A 21585-nucleotide genomic window follows, 5' to 3' on the forward strand; every position below is an offset into this window, starting at 1 on the left:
CAGTGGACATCCTTATGATTCAGGAGCACATGTTTTCAGCAGCAGACATCAGACAACGTCATCACCTTCTCCTAGGGAGAGGTCTTGAGGAGTGGTCCCACGCAGTAGGACGGAGTAGAGGGGTCTGCATCTCAGTCTTGCAGACTTTGGCTCCAGAGCTCTACGATCAGGGCGAGCTCATTCCAAGATGGGCAGTTTGGATGGGAGTTCCGACGGGAGAGTCCAAGATTGGGATCCTGAACGTGTATGCCCCAGCGTGTAGACATCACCGTTCGGCCTTTTGGAGGAGGCTATCAGAGTGTCTTTCGGATGTAGACTCCCTGATTGTTGGAGGTGACTTCAACAACTTGGAGTTTGGGGAAGACAAGCAGGGTGGCGCCTCGTTCCGTGAGATGCCAGCAACAGAGTGTAGAACCTGGGAGTAGTTCATTTTCATGATCAATGGCAGAGACCCATGGAGAGAGCCAGATTTCAGCAGGACACCTGGAAGCCTTCTCTTCTCCTTTGGAGAGAGGAGGCACGATGGATTGCTAGAGACTAGACCGTTTCTATGTTGGGGACTGGGCACTACATAGAGGCAGATCTATCGGGATTCTGGCAGGTACCACGATGTTAGATCACTCTCCAGTGGTACTTACACTTGGATCAGCGCCGTCGAGGTCTCTCCCAGAAGGGGGTCCGCATTCCAGAGGACATCCTGCAGGACGAGGAGATCCAGTAGGTCATGGCAGGGATTTGGGAGCAATCAGAGATGACACCGTGCAAGGGCTGGGATGCGTGGGTGGCCGATGCGATTTAGAGGAGCAGTGAGGAGTTGCAGGCTCACGCCCTTAGGTGGAGGAGGACCCTTCAGGAGCGTGAGTGGGCTTTGAAGAGAGACCTTGCCTCCATCGAGAGGCTCAAGGAGCAGGACCCAGGTTCTTAGTGGCTTAGTGACAGATTCGAGAGCACTCATCTTGAGCCTCAGGACACGGAGTTGCGGCAGGCTGAGTTCTCCTATCACTCCTTCCGGTCCTGATGGGTGCAGCAGGGGGACATGATGATGAAGCAGTTCTTTCAGACCATTGGGCCCCGATCGGCAGGCACACAGCTGTAGCGTCTTTGGGACTCGTAGGCATCATGCACACTGACCCGCAGGAGATTTTGGACATGACCACCGGTTTTTACAGCCAGCTCTTTCAGACGGAGAGGATGACCCCAGCTAGTCTTGTGGCCCGAGAGCTAGTTTGGGATCACGTTCCGACAGTAGTCTGGCAGGATTTGCGTATCAGACTTGAGGAGCCTTTCTCAGATGAGGAGCTCTGGGAAGCCCTCAAGGCCCTCCCGACCCAAAAGTGCCTGGGTGAGGATGGCTTGACTCCGGCCTTCTTTCGGAACTTCTAGGAGATTTTATCCACTCCCTTCCGTTTAGCTTGCCAAGAGATTTTTGACACAGGCTTTCTCCCCCAGTCCATGAGCAGGGGGTGGATTTGTTTGATCCCGAAAGAGGAAGATAGGTCAGACATCTGATAGTGGAGGCCGATCAGTTTGCTTGATACTGCATACAAGATCCTCGCCAAGGTTTTGAGTTTGTGGTTACGGCCCCATCTTATCGAAATCATCCACGACACACAGATTGGGTTTGTCTAGGAGCACAGCGTCTTGGACAACATCTTCAGGTTCTGGGAGGCAGTGGATTGGTCCAGGGAGGAGTCACAGCCGTTGGCCGTCCTTCTCTTGGACTTTGAGAAGGCCTATGACAGGGTGGAGTGGTCCTTCCTGAAGGGCACTATGAGGAGATTGGGTTTCTCAGACAGATGGGTCAGAGGAGTCTCAGCGCTATAAGCAGGGAGCTCTAGTCAGATGCTTATCAGAGGACACACGGGCGAGGCCTTTCCTCTCTCTCGCTCGGTCCGCTAGGGCTGACCACTTGCTCCCTTCTTTTTGTTTGTGGCGGAGGCCTTGGGCTACTACTTGAGATCACAGGTGGCAGGTCTCACAGGGTTGAGGCTCCCAATTAGACATGAGGAGGAGCTACTTGACTCAGTTTGCAAATGACAAGGCCTTGTATGTTGAGGGCACAATAGCGAGTCTGGAGAGAGTCAGGGGCGCCGTGGCTATTTACTGTGAGGCCTTGGGGGCACGGATCAACTGGACGAAATCTATAGGTTTCCTCACAGGCGTTGAGGAGACACAGGAGATCCGTGTGTGGGGGAGTGACTTTGGCTTCAGATGGATACCATGGGGCCAGACAACGAGATACCTTGGATGCCAGGTGGATATTGACATTACAGCAGAGCAGCAGATTGCCCCGGTCCTTGAGAATGTTTGGTGCAAGCTTCTCTATTGGAGCTCGGCCAAACTTTGCTTAGCAGATGGTGCCTTAGTGGCAAACCAGGTCCTTCTTGCCACGACCTGGTATATCGCCTCCTGCGGGTGCTTTCATAGAGGATGGATTGGGCAGCTCCGACGGTTGGTACGGAACTTCAAATAGCACGAGGAACACTAGGGCCCGAGTAGCTTGGTAGACGGTGATCATGCCGCAAGCACAGGGAGGCTTGGGTATCATTGATCCGGAGATGCAGAGCAGAGCCGAGCCCTTCTGGACAAGTTGGTGGTTCGTGGCCTCACCTAAGATCAGAGCCTTGGAAGCTCCTCTTATCGCAAGGGCTTCCAAGGAACACCCCATGTAGTGGGGGACAGTGGCAGCCTTCACATAGATGGATCTTCTCAGAGGTCCCCCTTACGGGGAAGGGCTCCCCCCTGATGAGGAGCCTTCAGAGGGTCTGGCAGAGACTGGCAGGGGGTCTCATTCGTGCTCTTCCTAGATGTAGAGAGGTGTTTGAGCGCCAGCCCCTTCTGTGGCACCCAGAGATCAGAGATCAAGAGGGACGTATGCTTGGACAACGGACTCACATTGGTTGGGCACAGTGGGATAGTGGTCCAGCAGGGTCTTGTGGCCGTTGGAGTAGATTACCTATGGAGGCAGAGGCGAGGTTTGACGCCCTAGCGCATCTGCGAGGGGTAGGGCAGCAGATGGGCGAGATTGACTTAGCTCTTGAGTCCTGGAGGGAAGGACTTCACGTTTGGAGAGACAGCAGATGGTTGGGGCAGTTTTACTGTACTGGTGTTCCCTTGAGGATGTTGATGAAGCGAGGTAGCACGCACCTCGGCTTCTTCCGTGCAGGACCTGGAGGCCTACTTCAGCCACTCACTGAGAGAGACCTTGAGATGGATGGGGGTCTTGATGGGAGTCACTGGCAGATGATCAGAGTGGTGGGACGTTTGGGGAAGGAGTGGCACATTGACACTCCCAGTATCTCAGAGCAGGACGCCTCTAGATGGCACCTTTGGTTGTGGGAGGGTAGACCTCTGAGGAAGATCCAGTCCAGTGGGATCTGGGAGAGTGGTTTTGGCCCTCCAGGGGCGGCCTAATTGAGCCGGTGGATGAGGTGCCGGTCTTTTCCTACACCACACGGATTGGCAGGAGGTTTCAGATGGACTCGTCGACGTGGACCGCCTCAAGGGAGAGGCATTGGGTGACCCGAGATGTTTGCTCCAGGTTTTGGACACGGTTGTGGTCCAGCTTGCGGCCGAGGAAGATTTCATACTTCTTCTGGCTGGCTGCCCACAAAGGCTTGCCCATCAGACCATGGTTGGAGCAGATGCGAGTGGAGGGGCAGGGCCATTGTTGTTCCGATGGTGTCCTAGAGACTATCCCGCAGTGCCTGTGGAGTTGTTGTAGTGCAGCGAGGATTTGGATGAGAGCCCTCAGGATCATGACACGTATGCAGAGTCTTCATCAAGACTACACCTGGGGGATGGTGGCTTGGTTGATAGAGGGAGGACACATGTTTCAGATTGATGAGATCTCCCCAGCCTACCGGATACAGGGTCAGAGCATCTAGAGGATTGCACTCCATGAGGCAGTCCCTCCTGGCAGCCTAGCCCCTCCTAGGGAGGACAGTGTTTGGGAGGTGGCAGCCAGCATCACGGCTTGGAACATTTGGGTGGCTCGCTACAGTCTTGTGATGGGTGAGAACCCGGTTCCACCCTCGGCTACCTTGGTTGCCATCTGGCAGGATATCATTCACACTCTACGGTCCACTTGGGAGCGTGGGGCTCCAGGCTCCAGGGCGACTATCGAGAGGTGTGCTCGTTTCTGCAAGGCTTGGCCTGCAGGAGTTTTCTACATCTTCACCCCGCGAGGGATTCGCTAGCTATATAGTCCCCCCACTTGGCTGTTAGCCCCAGTTCTAGAGATCCCCTAGGCAGTGAGCTTGGTTTCTCTGGAACAGGCCGGTTTCTTTCTTTCAGCCTTTTCCCGGTTTTTTCCATACTCAGCACCTTCGGGGCTGTTGTCTTGTATGAAATCTTTCAAGCATTAATAGAAGGTTCTTTTCTTTGAAGAAGAAGAAGAAGAAGAAAAAAAGGACCTGAGTTTTTGCAAGTCGTCAGGGTTTATTTGCAATCCAAGTATCCCTTTTCGTTGTGGTCTTGGAAGTTTCACAAAACTCTAAAGCAAGATTTATTGCAACTACTTGTGAGACTACTTTCTCTAAATGGCTAAGCTACTGCTTCAAAGGGATGTTGCCTAGTGTCCATGAACTTTGGAGGGACTTATTAAAGGAGGTAGATGTCCCCTCGCATTCGTCAAAGCTGGATAGGTGGCTCATAGAATGGAAAGAATCCCGCGCTGCCATTCATAGCAAAAACCAAACGGAGAAAGTTGCAGTCGGTAGACTATCGAATGTCACCATGCAATATTATAATTAGATTGCTAGTGGTTCCTCAGAAAAAGTAGACACGAGAAGTCAAGACGGCAAGGCACAGATAGACCTGTGCACGAAGTTTGCCGACATGTGCTCTACAACGGTACACTTCCCACTAGTTGCATTGACAATTCTTGAGGAATTGGATGGGGGAGTGGAAGGAAAAGTGTATCGGGTTAAGATAGAGGGTATGCTAGGTTTGAAGCCAACCCTATCTTATGCTGGCAAGAAGTTGAGGCATGATATTGCACATGCACATAAATATTTGAAGACCGAGCTTGCAATGGCCGTAATGCATAGGGCCGTGTGTCGCGCAATTGGTTACACACACGTTAGTGATCTTTGGTTAATTAGTCCATACTTCAATGGAGGCAGTATTCATGGCATGCTCATGAGCCTACCTTCCATGTATCATGATTATCCGAACTAGGCAAGGCGAGGAAACCCCCGTGAGCAACCTCGCAATGCGTGGCATGATACACGGAGTCAGATGTGGACACGCCTATTCTGTAAGAATGCTTTGACCATTTGCGCAGCTATTGCTAGTGCACTGAAAGTAGTGCACGAGCGAGGTTTCAAACACACTGATTTGAATGCCGGGAACTATGTGTTGGATTTCACACCAGATGGAAAATCTATGCAGGTGAGCATTATTGATTGGGGAAGGTGTCTCCATAGAACTGAGAGCAAGCCCGAGCAGATTCAGGGGCTTGCTCCAAAGTCATGAAAAAGAGTCTTCTATTCTGCTTCAAACCTGTGATTTTACTACGCTTTATACAAAGATAAAGTTGGAAGATCTGAAGTTTAGAATAAAAAAGCTAATGGCTGAAGTTTTTAAGCTGAGATGTGACAAAGATAGATGCAAAGTCCTAAAAGTTGGGAAAACAGCTTTATGTTGTGGCTAAATAATAAAGATCATGACATTGATTCTAAAAAGAAAAGATACACAAAGGTAGTAAGTGTTGAAGATGTTTGCTCTTGGACAGATTTTCTTTAAGATAATCTTTACATCACAATAGGTGATTCTTTGTTTCAACAAATTATAGGAATCCCTATGGGCACTAATTGTGCTGTATTTTTAGTGAACTTTTTTATGAATTTGAGTTTATGCAACGTCTTATTTCGATCCATACCTGCCCTATTAGAGAGAGAGAGAGAGAGAGAGAGAGAGAGAGATAAATTACTACATTCTTTGTAGCAGATACTATGCCTGCAGGGTACTTCTGATGCACCTCAGCAGTATGTGTCAATTCTTACCTTCCTTTGTTTAGTTTTGCTCCTCGCATTTTATCATTGGAGTCACTTGTGAGTCTTAAAGGCAGCTTCGGGTTTTACAGATATGTGGCTGTTATGAATGCTGTCTTCTCAGCTCAACGTTCTACGGTGAGTGTTTGGATCATGTGCCCTAACAGTTATGTAGAAGGTATGACAAGTCTGTTTTCCATAATCCCTTCACTGCCTAGCATCCCTTTTACTGCTACGAAGTCTTTTAGTATCCTAGCCTCTATGCCATGATAGAGTTATGCTTATTTGCAATAAGAAATTAAATGTGTCCATCTGTATAAAGGTTAATGGGTTGCTGATACGCCCCCAGCACTCCTGAAACCTCTGATCTACAAGCAAACACAAGAACACACACAACATGAGGTAACTGAGCAGGCTGCTCACCACCCAACCATGACATCTACGGGATGTGATCCCGAATCAGGAGATGTCCCCTCCGAGCCACGAGCTGAGCTACTGGCACGAACTCCCAACCAGATCCTAACCAGCCTGGTGTTTCATACCACCAGGTGGCGTTGTGAAGCCTGGGATCTGCTGCTGGGCCTTGGGCTACGATATGATGCAGGCACGCGTCCGCGACTCAATCCAAGATCAGACCTAGCACCTGGGAACGAAACTTGCTCCCATCGGCTCTCTGAGAACTGAACCTCTGGGCCCCTTATATAGACTCGGGCCCCAAGCGCCAAAAATAGTGAAGACCTCAAATTGGTTCGTACCCTCGCCACTCAACCCGAGAATCAAGCCTGCCTAGCTCTAATCCTCCCCAGGCTACCTGAGCTAGTCTTGTGTACCCAGTACATGTCGGATACCAATCCGTGCACATGACATACTTCCCCTTCTCTAAGAACTCACTCCTGAGTTTGCTAAAAAACCCGGGAATGTCCTCTGGAGATTTTGTAATGTCTCCCATGTTGCATCCTCCTCAACATGATCCTTCCACTTGATCTTGTATTCCGTGATAGTTCTATTACGAATCTGTCTTTCATGAAATTCAAGAATACACTCAGGTTCGTGTTGAATAAAAGTCAAATCTGTAACTTCTATTATTTCTTGAGGAGAAACAAATTGATCATCCGCACCCAATACTTCTTTCAGTCTACTGACATGAAAGACTAGATGTACTTTAACATCAGGAGGCAATTCTAGTCGATATGCAACTGGTCCAATTCTTTTAATAACCTTGAATGGACCACAGTATCTGGGGGATAACTTCGAAACCAAACCAGTACTTAGGCTCTTGGATTCCTTAGGAATTCTCAAATATACCATCGTTCCTTCAGAGAACTCTCTAGGTGAACGATGTCTATTAGCATAAAATCTGTCCCGATCTTGGGCACTTCTAATAGACTCGGCAAACTGCAACATTTCCTGCATGTCTTGTAAGAAGGTCTTTGCAGCATCATTTTGGATTCCCTTTAACCCAACCATAACTGGTGACTTAGGTTGAAACCCGTACATAAGCATAAAAGGACTGTAACCAGTACTCGAATGCTTTGCACTGTTATAAGCAAATTCTATCATAGGTAGATAATCTTCCCATGAAGACTGTCTCTTAGAAACATATGCCTAAAGCATTATCTTCAACCAATTGGTTGACCTTCTCTGTACTGCCATCGGATTGTGCATGATCTGAGGAACTCTTACTTAGAGTAGTTTCTAACTGCTCAAAAACAAGTGTCCAAAAGTTACTTGTAAACTTTGAGTCCTTGTCACTGACTATGTCACATGGCAAACCATACAGAGGACAGGTGCTCCCCAAGGTGATTTACTTGGGCGAATATAGCCCATATTCAAATAATCATGTAGCTGTGAAGCTAACTCATCCTCCTCAAGCTAGCTCATCCTATAAGGTGGAACACTAATAGGTTGAGCCCCAGGTACTAAATCTATGCGATGGTCTACTGCCCGTATTGGAGGTAAACCTTCCAGCAGTTGAGCAGGGAATACATCCACGAAATCATCTAACAACGTTCTCAATTCACGGTGTTCAAACACACTTAAATTATTCTTGTTATTAACAGAGACAACAAATGAAGAAAGCGGAATCAAAACACACTGATAGACATCATAATGAGAAGTGTTTAATATATTCCGAAGCTGCATCGCAGATACAATAGGTCCCTGAGAAGAGGGAATGTTATCACACTGAATACAAAATTGGGTGTCCTTATCCAAAAAAGAAAGAGTATGGTTCTTCCATTCAATCCGAATATCGTGGGTTTTAAACCACTCTATTCCGATCAACAAGTCCACATGCTCCAAGTGCATGACATAGCACGTAAGAGCCGTTGTGTAGTCTTGAATCCGGATAGAAAGGGCTTCAATCTTGCGATCCCAAAATTGCTTCCCAGCTGAAAGCTGCACCTCATAGGTGTGATCGCTAGGTATCGTGGACAGCCCCATCTTTTGCACAAGTTTGTAATTAACAAAGTTGTGAGAGTTGCCTGGGTCAAAGAGAATGTGAACTCTTTGGTCCCTAACTTCTTTATAAACTCGGAAAAGATCATGAGAACCAAATAACGAAGTATTAAAAGTGCAATTACAAGAAAGTGGGCAGGTAATTACATTTACAGAAATACCTGTCATCGCAACTTGATTAGCTCCCTTGGCTTTGGTACTCGGACCCGCCTGGAGCTTCGATCTTGGCGCTTGCTTCTGGTTTTTGCGCTTAGGACAATCATTCTTAGTGTGGCCCCGCTCCTCGCAGAAGAAGCAACGTCCTTCCTTCTTTAGTTTCAAGGTACGAAGGAAACGGGCACGACCATTCTTCGCCTGAGTCAAATGTTTCTTGGAGGCGTTGTCTATAGACTTTGTCTCCCCGGTACCAGTGGTAGACTGGAAGAACTTCCGCTTGTTCTTCCCACCTGTGTCGACAATTGTGGTTCCCTTTGCACTGGCGATGGTATCATCATAAATACGCGCGTAATTCATGGCCTGTTGCAACGTGGTACACTTGTTGTTCTTGATCTGTAACTTGGAGGAGTCAGGCAAACCATCCACAAAGAAACCTAACAAGGTCACTGGATCCATCTTTGTAGCTCTGGTTTGCAAATCCCGAAATCTCTGAAGATAAACCTCAAAAGTCAAATTCAGCTTGGACATATCGAGGGCTTTGAGCTTGCCTACAATATCGTAATCTTCCTCCTTCTTCAGAAACTCTTTCCTGAAGACCCCTTCGAATTCGTTCCATGTTGCAGGCTTGGGTTGGAGTTCCTTCCACCACAATAAAGCTTTTCCTGACATAAACCCGGCTGCAAGCTGTATTTTCTTGTCATCTAGATAAGGATGAAACTGGAAGTGTACTTGCCACTTGTGCAACCAAGTGTCAACAACCTCCTTGGTACGAGACTTCTGGTCTCCAGGAAAAGGATCTGGAGTGATGTTTTGAGCTAACACTAAAGCCATGGCCACATGCGTGAGCGCCTGAACAGTGCTAGTCAAAAGTGTGAGTGTAGTCTGAATCCCTTGGAGTTGCTGTGTCAACCCCGTTTGATTTGTGTTAACTTGCTCAAACTTTCCATCAAGAGCAGTGGTGAATTTACTGAAGGCTTTCTTCGTAATCAGATCATCGTAGAGACCTTGGTCATCCTCCGCATGGTAGTTCAAATCTTGGTCTCCCATCGCAAGCTCAGGGTCTACAGAATCAGCCATGACTGAAATCTGATCTGAAAAGAAGATAGGCTAGAGAAGAGAAACAAGCAGGTGGCCTCGGAGCTCGGAGGTAGAAACGAAGTGGAAGCTGGCCAAGAAGGAGGCGATGGAAGAAGGGAAAGCTGGTCGGTGGAGAAGGTAAGCGGGCTGAGCTGAGCTGACGATTCAGTTCAGATTCTGGAACCTGGAACTCCGCTCCTGGCTGTCTGTACGAAGTGCTGTAGCAGGCCGTACCAATATTCTGGCTCTCGGGCGTGAAGGTGTAGAGGGGCTGGAATTCTGTGCAATCTACAGGCTATGGGAGAAGGCAATTTGGCCGAACTTATAGCGGGAGAGCAGGCTTTTAGTAAAGCCCCTGTTTTCCAAAAGCTCACCCTCCAAAAATGGAGGGGTAGTGCTTTTTTACGCCCCTAGGCCCCCCTCGAAAAGCAGCTGCCCCAAATTGCGATCTGTCCCTATCCTGTTTCGCACCTTCCTGCGCTCCCCTTCTAAAACCGGCCTCTAATCACTCAGAGGGCAGTGGAACTAAACCTTTAATCACTTCAGCACTTATTTACAGCTCACAAAGTATATATCACAACCATTAACCATTGCATGATCACCATTTGGCATTTACCCATTTGTTCACAAACAAAACCACTGAAAAAGGGATGGAGGCTAGAATGCCCCTGCTCAACAGACATAGACAAGTGCACCCGATTGGCCCCAAACACCGTGGCGCCCCTTTTCGGTATTTCTTTATATTTCACAGTGAAATGATTACAAGTTGGATCTGGGAGACCTTCCTTGCAACTGAGCACACAGCCCCAATTCACTAATCCTTCACAAGGCTTTCAAGCATAGAACACCATTACATAAGTGCACTTAACCCATAGGCTCAACCCAAAGGCATTCTCTTTTCCGAGTGCAATTCCATTGGCTGTCCAGATGCAATCACACTGCACCCCAGCTGCGCTCTCTTTGAGTGGTTTCGAGATGGCATTCACAAAGCTTTTCAAAGCTCCAAAATAAAATCAGCAAAGTACCCAACCAAAGAATGACTCATGTAGCACTGCCTGGGCACCTGTGAGCCAAGAAAGAGGCGGCACACGAGGCCAACCAATAGCTTATGGCAAAAAGAAATTGCAGTAGCAAAATCACAACTCACCAAGCCCTGAAAACTCAAATCAAGTCCTCAATCGCCAAGAGGACATAGTAGCCAATGCCCAATTGCATTCTCAGCCAAAGAGGAGTGCAAAGGCATGAAGAAAGAGCATTTACAAGAGCCGACCAGCAAGAATTCCATTGAAAAATGCGAAAAGAAGCACTTCTGTCGCGAAGAAGTGGGAGTTCTTGGGCTCAAAAGAAGCGTGCTTGAGAGAGGAATGCATTGAGAAGGTTTTGGAGAAGTTTCATCGCCGGAAAGTCCTCCAAAACTGAGAAAAACCAGTCAACCAGCGCGTGGGACCACTCGAAATTCAACAGAAAGCTGTAGCTTTGCAAGAGGAGAGGCCCAGGAGGTGGTAGAAGCAAAAAGGTCTAAAAAAAGCCACTTTTGCAAATTCGACCAGCAAAAGAAGTGCTCAGCTCTGCCCGTTCTACCAAACGCACGGAGGGAAAAGCATATCACTACGAAGGGGAGGCAGAGGGGAAGCCATCGGGCCAAACGGAAGTCGAGGAATCCAAACGGATGAGTGAGTTATGAAGAAAAACGGAATTCAGCTGAAGGAGGCTGAAAAACCAGTCCAAAATCTCAACAAAGGGAGAAGATGAGAGAGAAAACCACACGTGAAGTTTAGAAGGCCCAGGAAGGTCCAGGAATGGCAAAGGAGCATGTAGAAGGCACTAGAGCCACCTGGAACTCTAGGGGGGCCACTGAAGGTACATGGCCCTCTAGGGGGCCCATTAAAAATGCCACATCATCATTTTCCAACAACCACTCTTTTAATTCCTTGGAATGCCTTTGGGCCTAGGGATTAATTACGCTTATGTGCTAGGCCCCATGCCGTGTTTAATTACACTGTTTAATTACACATTATTAAGCCCATGCTTGGACTTTTAAAACCAAAGTTGTCACGGTCTTGTAGTACATTAAAGTACTTAGAATTTCACGCCCCCGTGACACCTTCTACCTGCCATCACAACCCCTGAGCAGCCAGCCGACATGCGGGATCCCCTTGAGTTCGCCCCAACTTTACACTCTCTCCTGACTCCCTTCTGACGCCTTTACCTGGACCCCACTTCTTCCTCCTAACTACACCTCTCTCCCTCTCTCTCAACCTATCACTTCTTGCAACGAAATCACCCTGCACTCTCTCTCTCTCCTTCCTTCTTTCCCTAAATCATAACCACTTCCCTTAAGCGATGAACCAACAAACACTTGCAGGGTTTGAGCACGAATTTCGAAATTAGGGCATACCTCGAGAAAGAATCGTCCAAAATTTTCGCAAGAGAAGTTCCTACCTCAGGAGTTGGCTCTGATACCAACTGACACGTCCCCAGCACTCCTGAAACCTCTGATCTGCAAGCAAACACAAGAACACACACAACATGAGGAAACTGAGCAGGTTGCTCACCACCCAACCATGACATCTACGGGATGTGATCCCAAATCAGGAGATGTCCCCTCCGAGCCACGAGCTGAGCTACTGGCACGAACTCCCAACCAGATCCTAACCAGCCTAGTGTCCCATACCACCAGGTGGCGCTGTGAAGCCTGGGATCTGCTACTGGGCCTTGGGCTACGCTATGATGCAAGCGCGCGTCCGCGATTCAATCCAAGATCAGACCTAGCACCTGGGAACGAAACTTGCTCCCATCGGCTCTCTGAGAACTGAACCTTTGGGCCCCTTATATAGACTCGGGCCCCAAGCGCCAAAAATAGCGAAGACCTCAAACTGGTTCGTACCCTTGCCACTCAACCCGAGAATCAAGCCTGCCTAGCTCTAAGCCTCCCCAGGCTACCTGAGCTAGTCTTGTGTACCCAGTACACGTCAGATACCAATCCGTGCACATGACAGTTGCTATGGCTTGTTGGATCTGGATGACAAGGATTTTGCCCTTAGCTTGGTAACAGATTTTAGTTCAATGGTTGGTTGTGACTTTTTCAAAAATTTAACGAGTGAGCACAGATTTGGCCGTTTGTGTGACTCTAGAAATGTGGTATATGCTTCCTTTGCGGGGCCATTTTCTTCCTTAGAATGTTTTTGATTTTCTCAATCTAGGATATCATGATTTGCATTTTGGTTTGCTGAATTGGCTTTCTCTGTAGATACCAATCGATACTTGTATGGTGGGGAGCGAGCATTCTGCATTTTTACAGCAGGTGAGTATGCAACCATACTCTTGTTTCTTGTAGCAAGTCCTTGCAAGATATTCATAATGATCTCCTTAGATTCTAATGTTATACACAGGCAGCACACATAACAGGTGGGATCTACATGAAGCCATCTCAACCAGAAGGCCTCTTTCAGTATCTTGCGGTCAGTGACCTTGTTATGTCTGATTCCTTGTTTTATTTAGGCTAATGTGAGCGCCTGTAATATAGTGCTAGAGGTTTAAGGCATAGGGTTCTTTTACATCACAGATATGAAAGGTAAACCTCAAGGGATGTACCAAGGGGACAGGATCTGAATTGTGTAGCCCGTATGTCACAGCAATCAGTCCTCAGTATTGTCTATAAAAGATGGCATATATTAGGAAAGATAAGGAGTTTATACGCCAAGGATATGCAACAGCACAACATATATGAGGTTCTTCTGTGGGGCTAACTTCTATGGCATTGAAGGGTCTCACCAACCTTTGGAAAATTCAATATACAAGCGGTTCCCTCTAATCTTTTAATTGAAACAGATTATGTCACTGGATGTAATACATATTATTGCATTGAAACAAACAATCTAACATTACCAATAAGGCTAGAAGGGGGCTTTAAGGACAACACGGACATTCTGACAATCAGTTTAGCCTTAGGCATTGAGAGAAAGCTGGATCCTTTGCAAATACTCAAAACACCTTAAGTTTTTCTGTTAGTTTCGTAGAGGAGTGAGGGCTTAGTCAGTGTTGTTGAGGACATAGTCTTTTAATCGTAACTATGTTGCATGGTCTTGGTTTAATTAGTAGCAAGAGTCTTATCCCAATAAGAGGCCTTCTAGAGACTCATATGGCTTGCATGTATTTTGAAGAGATATGGTGCTGCATTATCCCTCTTGTTTGAGAACCATTAGTTATGTTAAATTGATGCTTGAACCGCACTGCAAGAGTCCAGGTGGTGAATTCAGTTGAGCAGCCCATAAGGAGCACTAAAGCATTCTTGGTTAGCGTTGCTCTATTTTTCTTATGAATTTTGGGATTCCATCATTTTGTTGGAGATATCATAGCCAAAGAGTGTGTGTGAGATGTGATGTGTGATGTGTTGTACTAGGAGATCTAGTACGAGTTCATGTGTCAGTCATGTGTGAGTGCCATGTGTGACCATGGGGCTTATCCCATATGCACTTGGTGCAACTATGTGTGTGTGTAGCCTATAAAAGGCTTGTACTTCACTTGCCTTATTTGATGATGATGAATCAATGAAAGCCTTCTATTATTTCTACATTTGTGTATCATTTCTTCACTCCCTAACCTCTCTCTCTCTCTCTCTCACCATGTTTCTAACATGGTATCAGAGCAGGTTAACCCTGCCATAGCTACCACGTCATCCCTGACCTAACCCTAACCCTAAACCCTAATTCTACTTAAGCCCTTCTTCCTGCAGCCGCCTCAGCCCTGCTCTTTTCCGTCTCAAATTCAGCCTCATTTCCGTCTCCTTTCAGCTGCTCTCTACCTTTTTAGGGGTTCTGCACAGCCGCCATCTTTGCTGCCCATTTCACACCTGTCTTGCAGTCCATTTGCGCTCCTTTCTGCCCGCTTAGCCTCTCCATAGCCGATCTGTTCGGGTCACGCATCTAGGCCTCTTGGAGCAGAAGTCGGTGCAGTCTCTCCTTCCTTGTCTGTTGGTCGATGCTCCTTGCTAGCTGGTCGGTACCTAGCAGCCACAAGTGCCTGCACGTGGAGTTTTCCGGCTGGCTGGCAAGTTTTCCAAGAAGGTTTTTGACCTGTTTTAGAGCTGCTGCTTGCAATTTCGAGTGGTTCCTCCTTCAGAACTGCCTTCAACAGAGCCACTTTTGGGGCTGCTCCTAGGCTCTACTTCATCCAGAACAGCCTTTTCTCAGCAAAGACTCCTACTATAACATCTAGGAGCTGTTTTAGGGAGCTGCTTTGCACTTTGGAGCACCACTAGACATCTACATCTGCCCGAGACCAGCGCTGTCCTCCATTTCAGCTTGATGTCTGCCTTCATCAAGGTCTTTGCCATTATGACTTCATTGTCTTCGAGCTCATTGCTTGTGGAAAAGTTCAAGGGGGAAGGTTTTCCGACATGGCAAACCAAGATGCAACTGCTCCTTATGCGTCAAGGTGTTTGGGATGTTGTCGAGGATCACAAAGTTGAATATAGGATCAGCAACACCAAAAGATTTGGAAGCAACAGAATGCCAAGGTCATTGCCCTCATTGGTCTTTACTTGGCTGACTCTCTCATCCATCATGTGGACTTTAAGTCAATAGCTAAGGAGATTTGGGATCGCCTCAAGACATTGTTTGGTAATAAAATCACCAACTCTAAAGTCTTTCTAAAGCTCAAGTTTTATGATTTGAAAATGGAAGAGAGTGATGAATTGAGTGATCATCTAGCACAGTTTCAATCTCTTGTTCAACAACTTTCAAGTTTGAAGAGCCCACCTGATGATCAAGATAAGATGGCTGTCCTTATGAAGAGTATGCATGGAATTTCTCGCTTTGAGCAAACTCTTGAAGTCCTTCGCCTTGCCACTTCCACGTTTGATGATATGGTGGCACTACTCATTGAGAAGGATTGTCGCAATAAGGATGCCTCTCTCGCCTCTCTTGGTGATCAAGCATTTGCTTCCACAAGCAAATGGAAGACCAATAAGACATTATTTGCAGGTTTTGCAAGAGGAAATGGCACGTAGAAGTTCATTGCTTCAAGAAGAAGGAACATGAACAAGAGAAGCACCATGTCAATCTCCTTGCTGAAGAACAAGCTGAACTTGAAGAGACCCTTGAGGAGATACATGTAGCTACGGTAGAGGTTCACAGCCACCCTCTTGGCGACCTATACGACACGGATTGGGCTTTCTAGGCCCTCTATGCTATGTGTGTTTGTGTTGAGTCAATAAAGGTTCTCAGCCTTGAGTTGTCCCTCTGACTGAATGTATTTGGAGTCAATACGAGTACTCTGCCTTGGGTTGTCCCCCAAAAATGAATTTATTGTCTTTTACTTTGGTTGATGGTATTGACCACCAGAGAATAAGGGGGGGTGACGAGTGATGGTTTGCCCTTGCTAGTCGCAAGCTGACTGAGAAGTCACTATCACACGGGAGGTGTTAGGTAGTTGGACTTGCTCTTTGCAGTATTGCGGTGGAAGGGGGATTGCTCTACACTTGCGTGTTGGATTCACACTCTTTGCTTTGAAGGGGGGTGTTGGAGATATCATAGCCAAAGAGAGTGTCTGAGATGTGATGTGTGATGTGTTGTACTAGGAGATCTAGTACTAGTTCATGTGTGAGTCATTTGTGAGTGCCACATGTGACCATGGGACTTATCCCATATGCACTTGGTGCAAGTATGTGTGTGTGTAGCCTATAAAAGGCTTGTACTTCACTTGTCTCATTTGATGATGATGAATGAATTAAAGCCTTTTATTATTTTTACATTTGTGTATCATTTCTTCACTCCCTAGCCTATCTCTCTCCGTCACTCTCACTCTCACCATGTTTCTAACACATTTTTGGGGATTTAGAAATCTCATTGAGTGGTTGCATAGCCAAGATTGTATCTTCCAAGGGTCACATTCCCTACTTAGGACGAGGTGAAAATTGCCAATTCCCTCCTCTAGACATCTTGAGTGACAACTTGGGATCCACCGGTTTGATGGACATGTTGCGATTTGGCTTGTTGATTTGGGCTTGGTGGCATCGTTGTCAACATGCAATACATGTTCTACTAATACTGTATCCCCTCAATGATGAGGAACAACTTGTCAGTGATTGTCTCCTCCTCGGCTTCTCTTTGCCATCTTGTTGTTAGCTGCTTTTTTCCTTCACTCCATGCCATAGTGTTCCATTTTGTTGCAATAGAAGCGATGGATGACCAACCACACCAGCAAACCCAAATGCCATGTGGCTGATCTGTTACATCAGTTGCTGACACCACATAGCCATGCTGCTTTGACAACCTTCTGCGAGGCTGTTTACCACATCGTCTTTTGCACTTCGGCAACCATGAAGGTTAGCACATTGCTCCAGAAGCCACCACGCAGCCAAAAACATGTGCACAAAGGTCCAGCACAGCAAAAGACAACCCTGGGCACCTGCTAGAGGCAACTGAACACGTCCGTACGGATGTCCGTACAATCCGTACGAAAATTTCCCGGAAGTTCAAAAATGAGTTCTGGCACTTCCTAGAAGTGTGTACTAGCCTTGGAACAGTCAAAACAATGTTAAAACGGCTGAAAATAGGCTTGAAACAGTTCAAACAGCTGAAAAACTGCACAAGAACAATTGAAAACGTCCTACACCTCTGGGAGAGTGAGGGGAGAGAGATGGAAGGTGGGGGAAGGGCATGCATACACATGCTTGACAAATGGCACCTCCTCCTTGCCATTTTCCCCTTCATTAAAGTCCTAACCCCCATACCAAGGACAATGTTGGTTGTCCTTGGGCCCAACTTTTAGACCCCTCTTTTAAAGCCTTTGCCTTGCCCCTAGGACCTAGTGGTGCACCTAGACTTTGCCCTTAGGAACTTCTAGGAAGTGTGCACTTCCTCTAGCCAGTCCCTCACGGCCAAACCATTACAACACTTAACCATGGTTCACCCCGGGTTAAGCGTAGGTTGAGTTACGAAGATACTTTACATCACTTTTCACGTCCTCATGACATCATAAAATTCTAGTCTTACAAATATAAACAAACAAACAAACACACACACACACACACACACACACACACACACACACACACACACACACACACACACACACACACACACACACACACACACACACACACACACACACACACACACACACACACACACACACACACACACACACACACACACACACACACACACACACACACACACACACACACACACACACACACACACACACACACACACACACACACACACACACACACACACACACACACACACACACACACACACACACACACACACACACACACACACACACACACACACACACACACACACACACACACACACACACACACACACACACACACACACACACACACACACACACACACACACACACACACACACACACACACACACACACACACACACACACACACACACACACACACACACACACACACACACACACACACACACACACACACACACACACACACACACACACACACACACACACACACACACACACACACACACACACACACACACACACACACACACACACACACACACACACACACACACACACACACACACACACACACACACACACACACACACACACACACACACACACACACACACACACACACACACACACACACACACACACACACACACACACACACACACACACACACACACACACACACACACACACACACACACACACACACACACACACACACACACACACACACACACACACACACACACACACACACACACACACACACACACACACACACACACACACACACACACACACACACACACACACACACACACACACACACACACACACACACACACACACACACACACACACACACACACACACATTTTTTTTTTTTTTTTTGGGTAAAATCCAGTGCATTGTATTTATATTGTCATAACTTTACAAGAGGGAAAGTCTCCAAGATGGAGAGTATCCCACAGATTAGAAGCATAAAAAGAAAAGCTCAATGCAAGATGCATGTATATCACCCTCATGGCAGGCATCATATAAAGATTGCCGCAATGAGGCTCTAAAAGATTCATATGACTTTTGAAACTGACGGCCCAAGTATGCCAAATTATGCTCTTCCCAGATTGTTCAAAGAGCCCAATATCTCACCCATGAGAAAAAGAGTGAGTATTGAGATAAAGGCCTCCTAAATCTGCCAAATAACCAAAAATGTTTCCCAAATATGTGACTCGGGAAACGGAGGCGAAGATGATCTGAAATTTTCCCAAGGAGGTTCCGAGTAGACGGGCAATGCCAAAGTAAGTGAGGGACAGTCTCTGAAGGAGCGTGACACTGTAAGCAGGTGGGTGATGCAATGTGACGTTTGGCAAGTGTGATTCCCACTGACAATGTGCCGGTCATGCATCTCCAAAGAAAAAGTCTTTGTTTCAAAGGCATTTTACACCTCCATAATAGTCGGAGATTCATCCGCCACCATGAAAGGGGCTGCCTGATATGCCACAGAGTATTAGCATATTGATGAATCCAAGGGGCAAGTTGAAGAAGCTTGTAGACTTTGATGGAGGTCAAAACATGTAGAGGAATAGGGCGAGAGCATGTAGCAGAGGGGTACAATTGCCAATCCATAAGCCTGTCTGTGTCAGCCACAGGGGGAATAGGTAGAAAAGGATGCAAGAGCTCAGCAATTTTCTTCCATATCAATCTGTGATGCATTCCCAATGCATAAGAGGCAGTGGCCTAAGGAAAAGATAAGACATGGCCATGATCATCTACCACGTCATTGATGTATCTAATTCCCAATTTCATGAGATTATATGCCCGAACCGGTTCCTGTAAAGCAAGTGGAATGTCAAAGATGGCACTCCAATGAATACTTTCTTTCCTCATTGAGTTTGTCCCCGAATGATTATCAGGAGCCCATTTGACTTTAGAAAGCACTTGTTTCCAGTCCAGTATCAGAGCAGTAGAGAAAGGGCATCCAGGAATCTTCCCTACAAATCTCCCAATGACAACCTCCCAATGATTAGTAGTCCAATGGCCATAAGCATTTGTCCTCATGTTGACACACATGGATGCTATCATACAAGTCCATGGCTGTTTTTGACGGAAAAAGGTATGGAGCATAGTCGCCTTCCTTGCAAGTACATGATATCTGATATTTAGAACATTAAGTCCTCCATGCATCCTAGGGGAGCACACCATTTCCATCTTCAGCAGTCTCAATGCTTTCACAGCAGTTTTTGTCTTCCATAACAGCTCCATAGCTTGAGACATAAAGGCTGAGATATCTCTAGAGGACCAATGTAGTAAAGGCAAGAAGAACTGAACATAAGACATTACAATAGACTGTACTATTCTGAGCCTGACATGAAGTGGCCAAGTAGAAATTTTCCAATATTCCAATTTATGTTGAAGTCTTTGGAAGATCCATTTTAGCTGCTGCTTCCTGGTGATATGCCATCCTATAGGATATCCCAAATGCCTGACTACATCTTTGGAATGCACTATTTGACCAGGCCAGAGAATAGAATGCTAGTCACATTGTTTCAAGGGAAGCAATTTGGATTTGTCAAAGTTGATATGCAATCCCGCTGCTAATCCATACAATGATAATGTGGTCATAAGCATGCGGACTTCCCGAGGAGAGTTCTGTGGCATAAAGAAGGAATCATCAGCATATGCCTGTGCCAAAAAAGATGCAGCCCCAGGGATTTTAAGACCAGTCATCTGTCCTGTGCTTGTAAGATGATCAAGATACATCAGGAGAGGATGAGTCGCAATGGCATAGAAAAGAGCACTAAGGGGGCAGCCCTGTCTGACTGATCTACCCAATGTCCATGACCGAGATAGATGACTTCCGAGAATGCACTGGGAAGTAGAGCGAGAATAAAGCCAATAAATTGCATTTGCTATCTTGGGACCAAAGCCCAACTTTGTCATGGTTTGAGAGATAAAATCCCATTGTACAGTGTCAAATGCCTTAGTGATATCTACCTACAATATGAGCACATCTTGATTCGAGTACTTAGCATATTCAATTGCAGTCAATGCATTGGAGATATTGTCATGGATTTGTCTTCGCGGCACAAACCCATACTGATGAGGATGAAGGCCCGCATTCAGAGTCCCATGAAGCCTATACACAATCATTTTGGCAATGAGTTTGTAAACTACAGGCATCAAAGTAATAGGTCTCCAATCTGACATATGATCACAAAGATTTTTTTTTGGCACAAGTTTGATTATGCCATGCTTCCAAAGGTGCGGCAATTGATTTTCTTGCCAGGCAACATTGATCATTTGTAAGAGAACATCTTTCAAATCATCCCAAAAAGAAATATAAAATTCCACCGTAAGACCATCCCAGCCAGGGGACTTGTATTTGCCGAAATGGGACAATGCATTATCAAGTTCCGTGTCAGTAAAAGGTCTCTCAAATAAAAGAGCATCATCCATTTCCACTATCCCAGAAACATATTGAAGAAATTCAGTCCTCGCATCAGTCATTTGAATTGATGGGGAGCCAGGGAAAGAGAACAGTGTCTGGAAGTAATTTTGGCATTCATCTTGGAGATCAGAGAAAGAGTGCGTCCAAGATCCATCTAGTTTCCTTACCCTTAGACATGAGTTTTTCTTTCGAGTGGCATGCAGGCCTTGGAAGAAGGCTTTTGATGAGCAGCCCTTATCCATGAGGGGCTTCATTCTTGCTCTAATCTGCCATTTGTGCAATCTCCGCTGATCATTATCAGTCAGTTTGATGCGGGCTTGTGAGAGGGAATCATTTTCTGATTCAGAGAGAGGCCTGAAATGTGAGAATTCAGTCAACTGTTGTGCTGTCCTTTTTGCCCATTTGACCTCATTCCTCCATGTAGCCTTGTGCCATTTTCCA

At 46.5% G+C, this 21585-nt stretch overlaps 1 protein-coding gene across 3 annotated transcripts in view; it reads left to right on the forward strand.

Annotated features, from left to right (window-relative positions):
- The window catches only part of LOC147888070 (basal transcription factor complex subunit-like protein), a 49168-nt gene that overhangs the window by 18595 nt on the left and 8988 nt on the right, over positions 1 to 21585 (forward strand). For all 3 annotated transcript variants that reach the window (XM_087393923.1, XM_087393924.1, XM_087393922.1), the window contains exons 5-8: positions 5953 to 5990; positions 6089 to 6134; positions 12937 to 12990; positions 13079 to 13147. In XM_087393923.1, the coding sequence (XP_087250049.1) occupies positions 5953 to 5990; positions 6089 to 6134; positions 12937 to 12990; positions 13079 to 13147 (207 nt within the window). The remainder of the gene's footprint in view (positions 1 to 5952; positions 5991 to 6088; positions 6135 to 12936; positions 12991 to 13078; positions 13148 to 21585) is intronic.

The sequence above is a fragment of the Dipteris shenzhenensis genome, chromosome 22, assembly GCF_047967505.1.
Source record: "Dipteris shenzhenensis isolate YYH24624 ecotype China chromosome 22, Dip_SZ_1.0, whole genome shotgun sequence".
In the NCBI taxonomy this organism is placed as follows: domain Eukaryota; kingdom Viridiplantae; phylum Streptophyta; class Polypodiopsida; order Gleicheniales; family Dipteridaceae; genus Dipteris; species Dipteris shenzhenensis.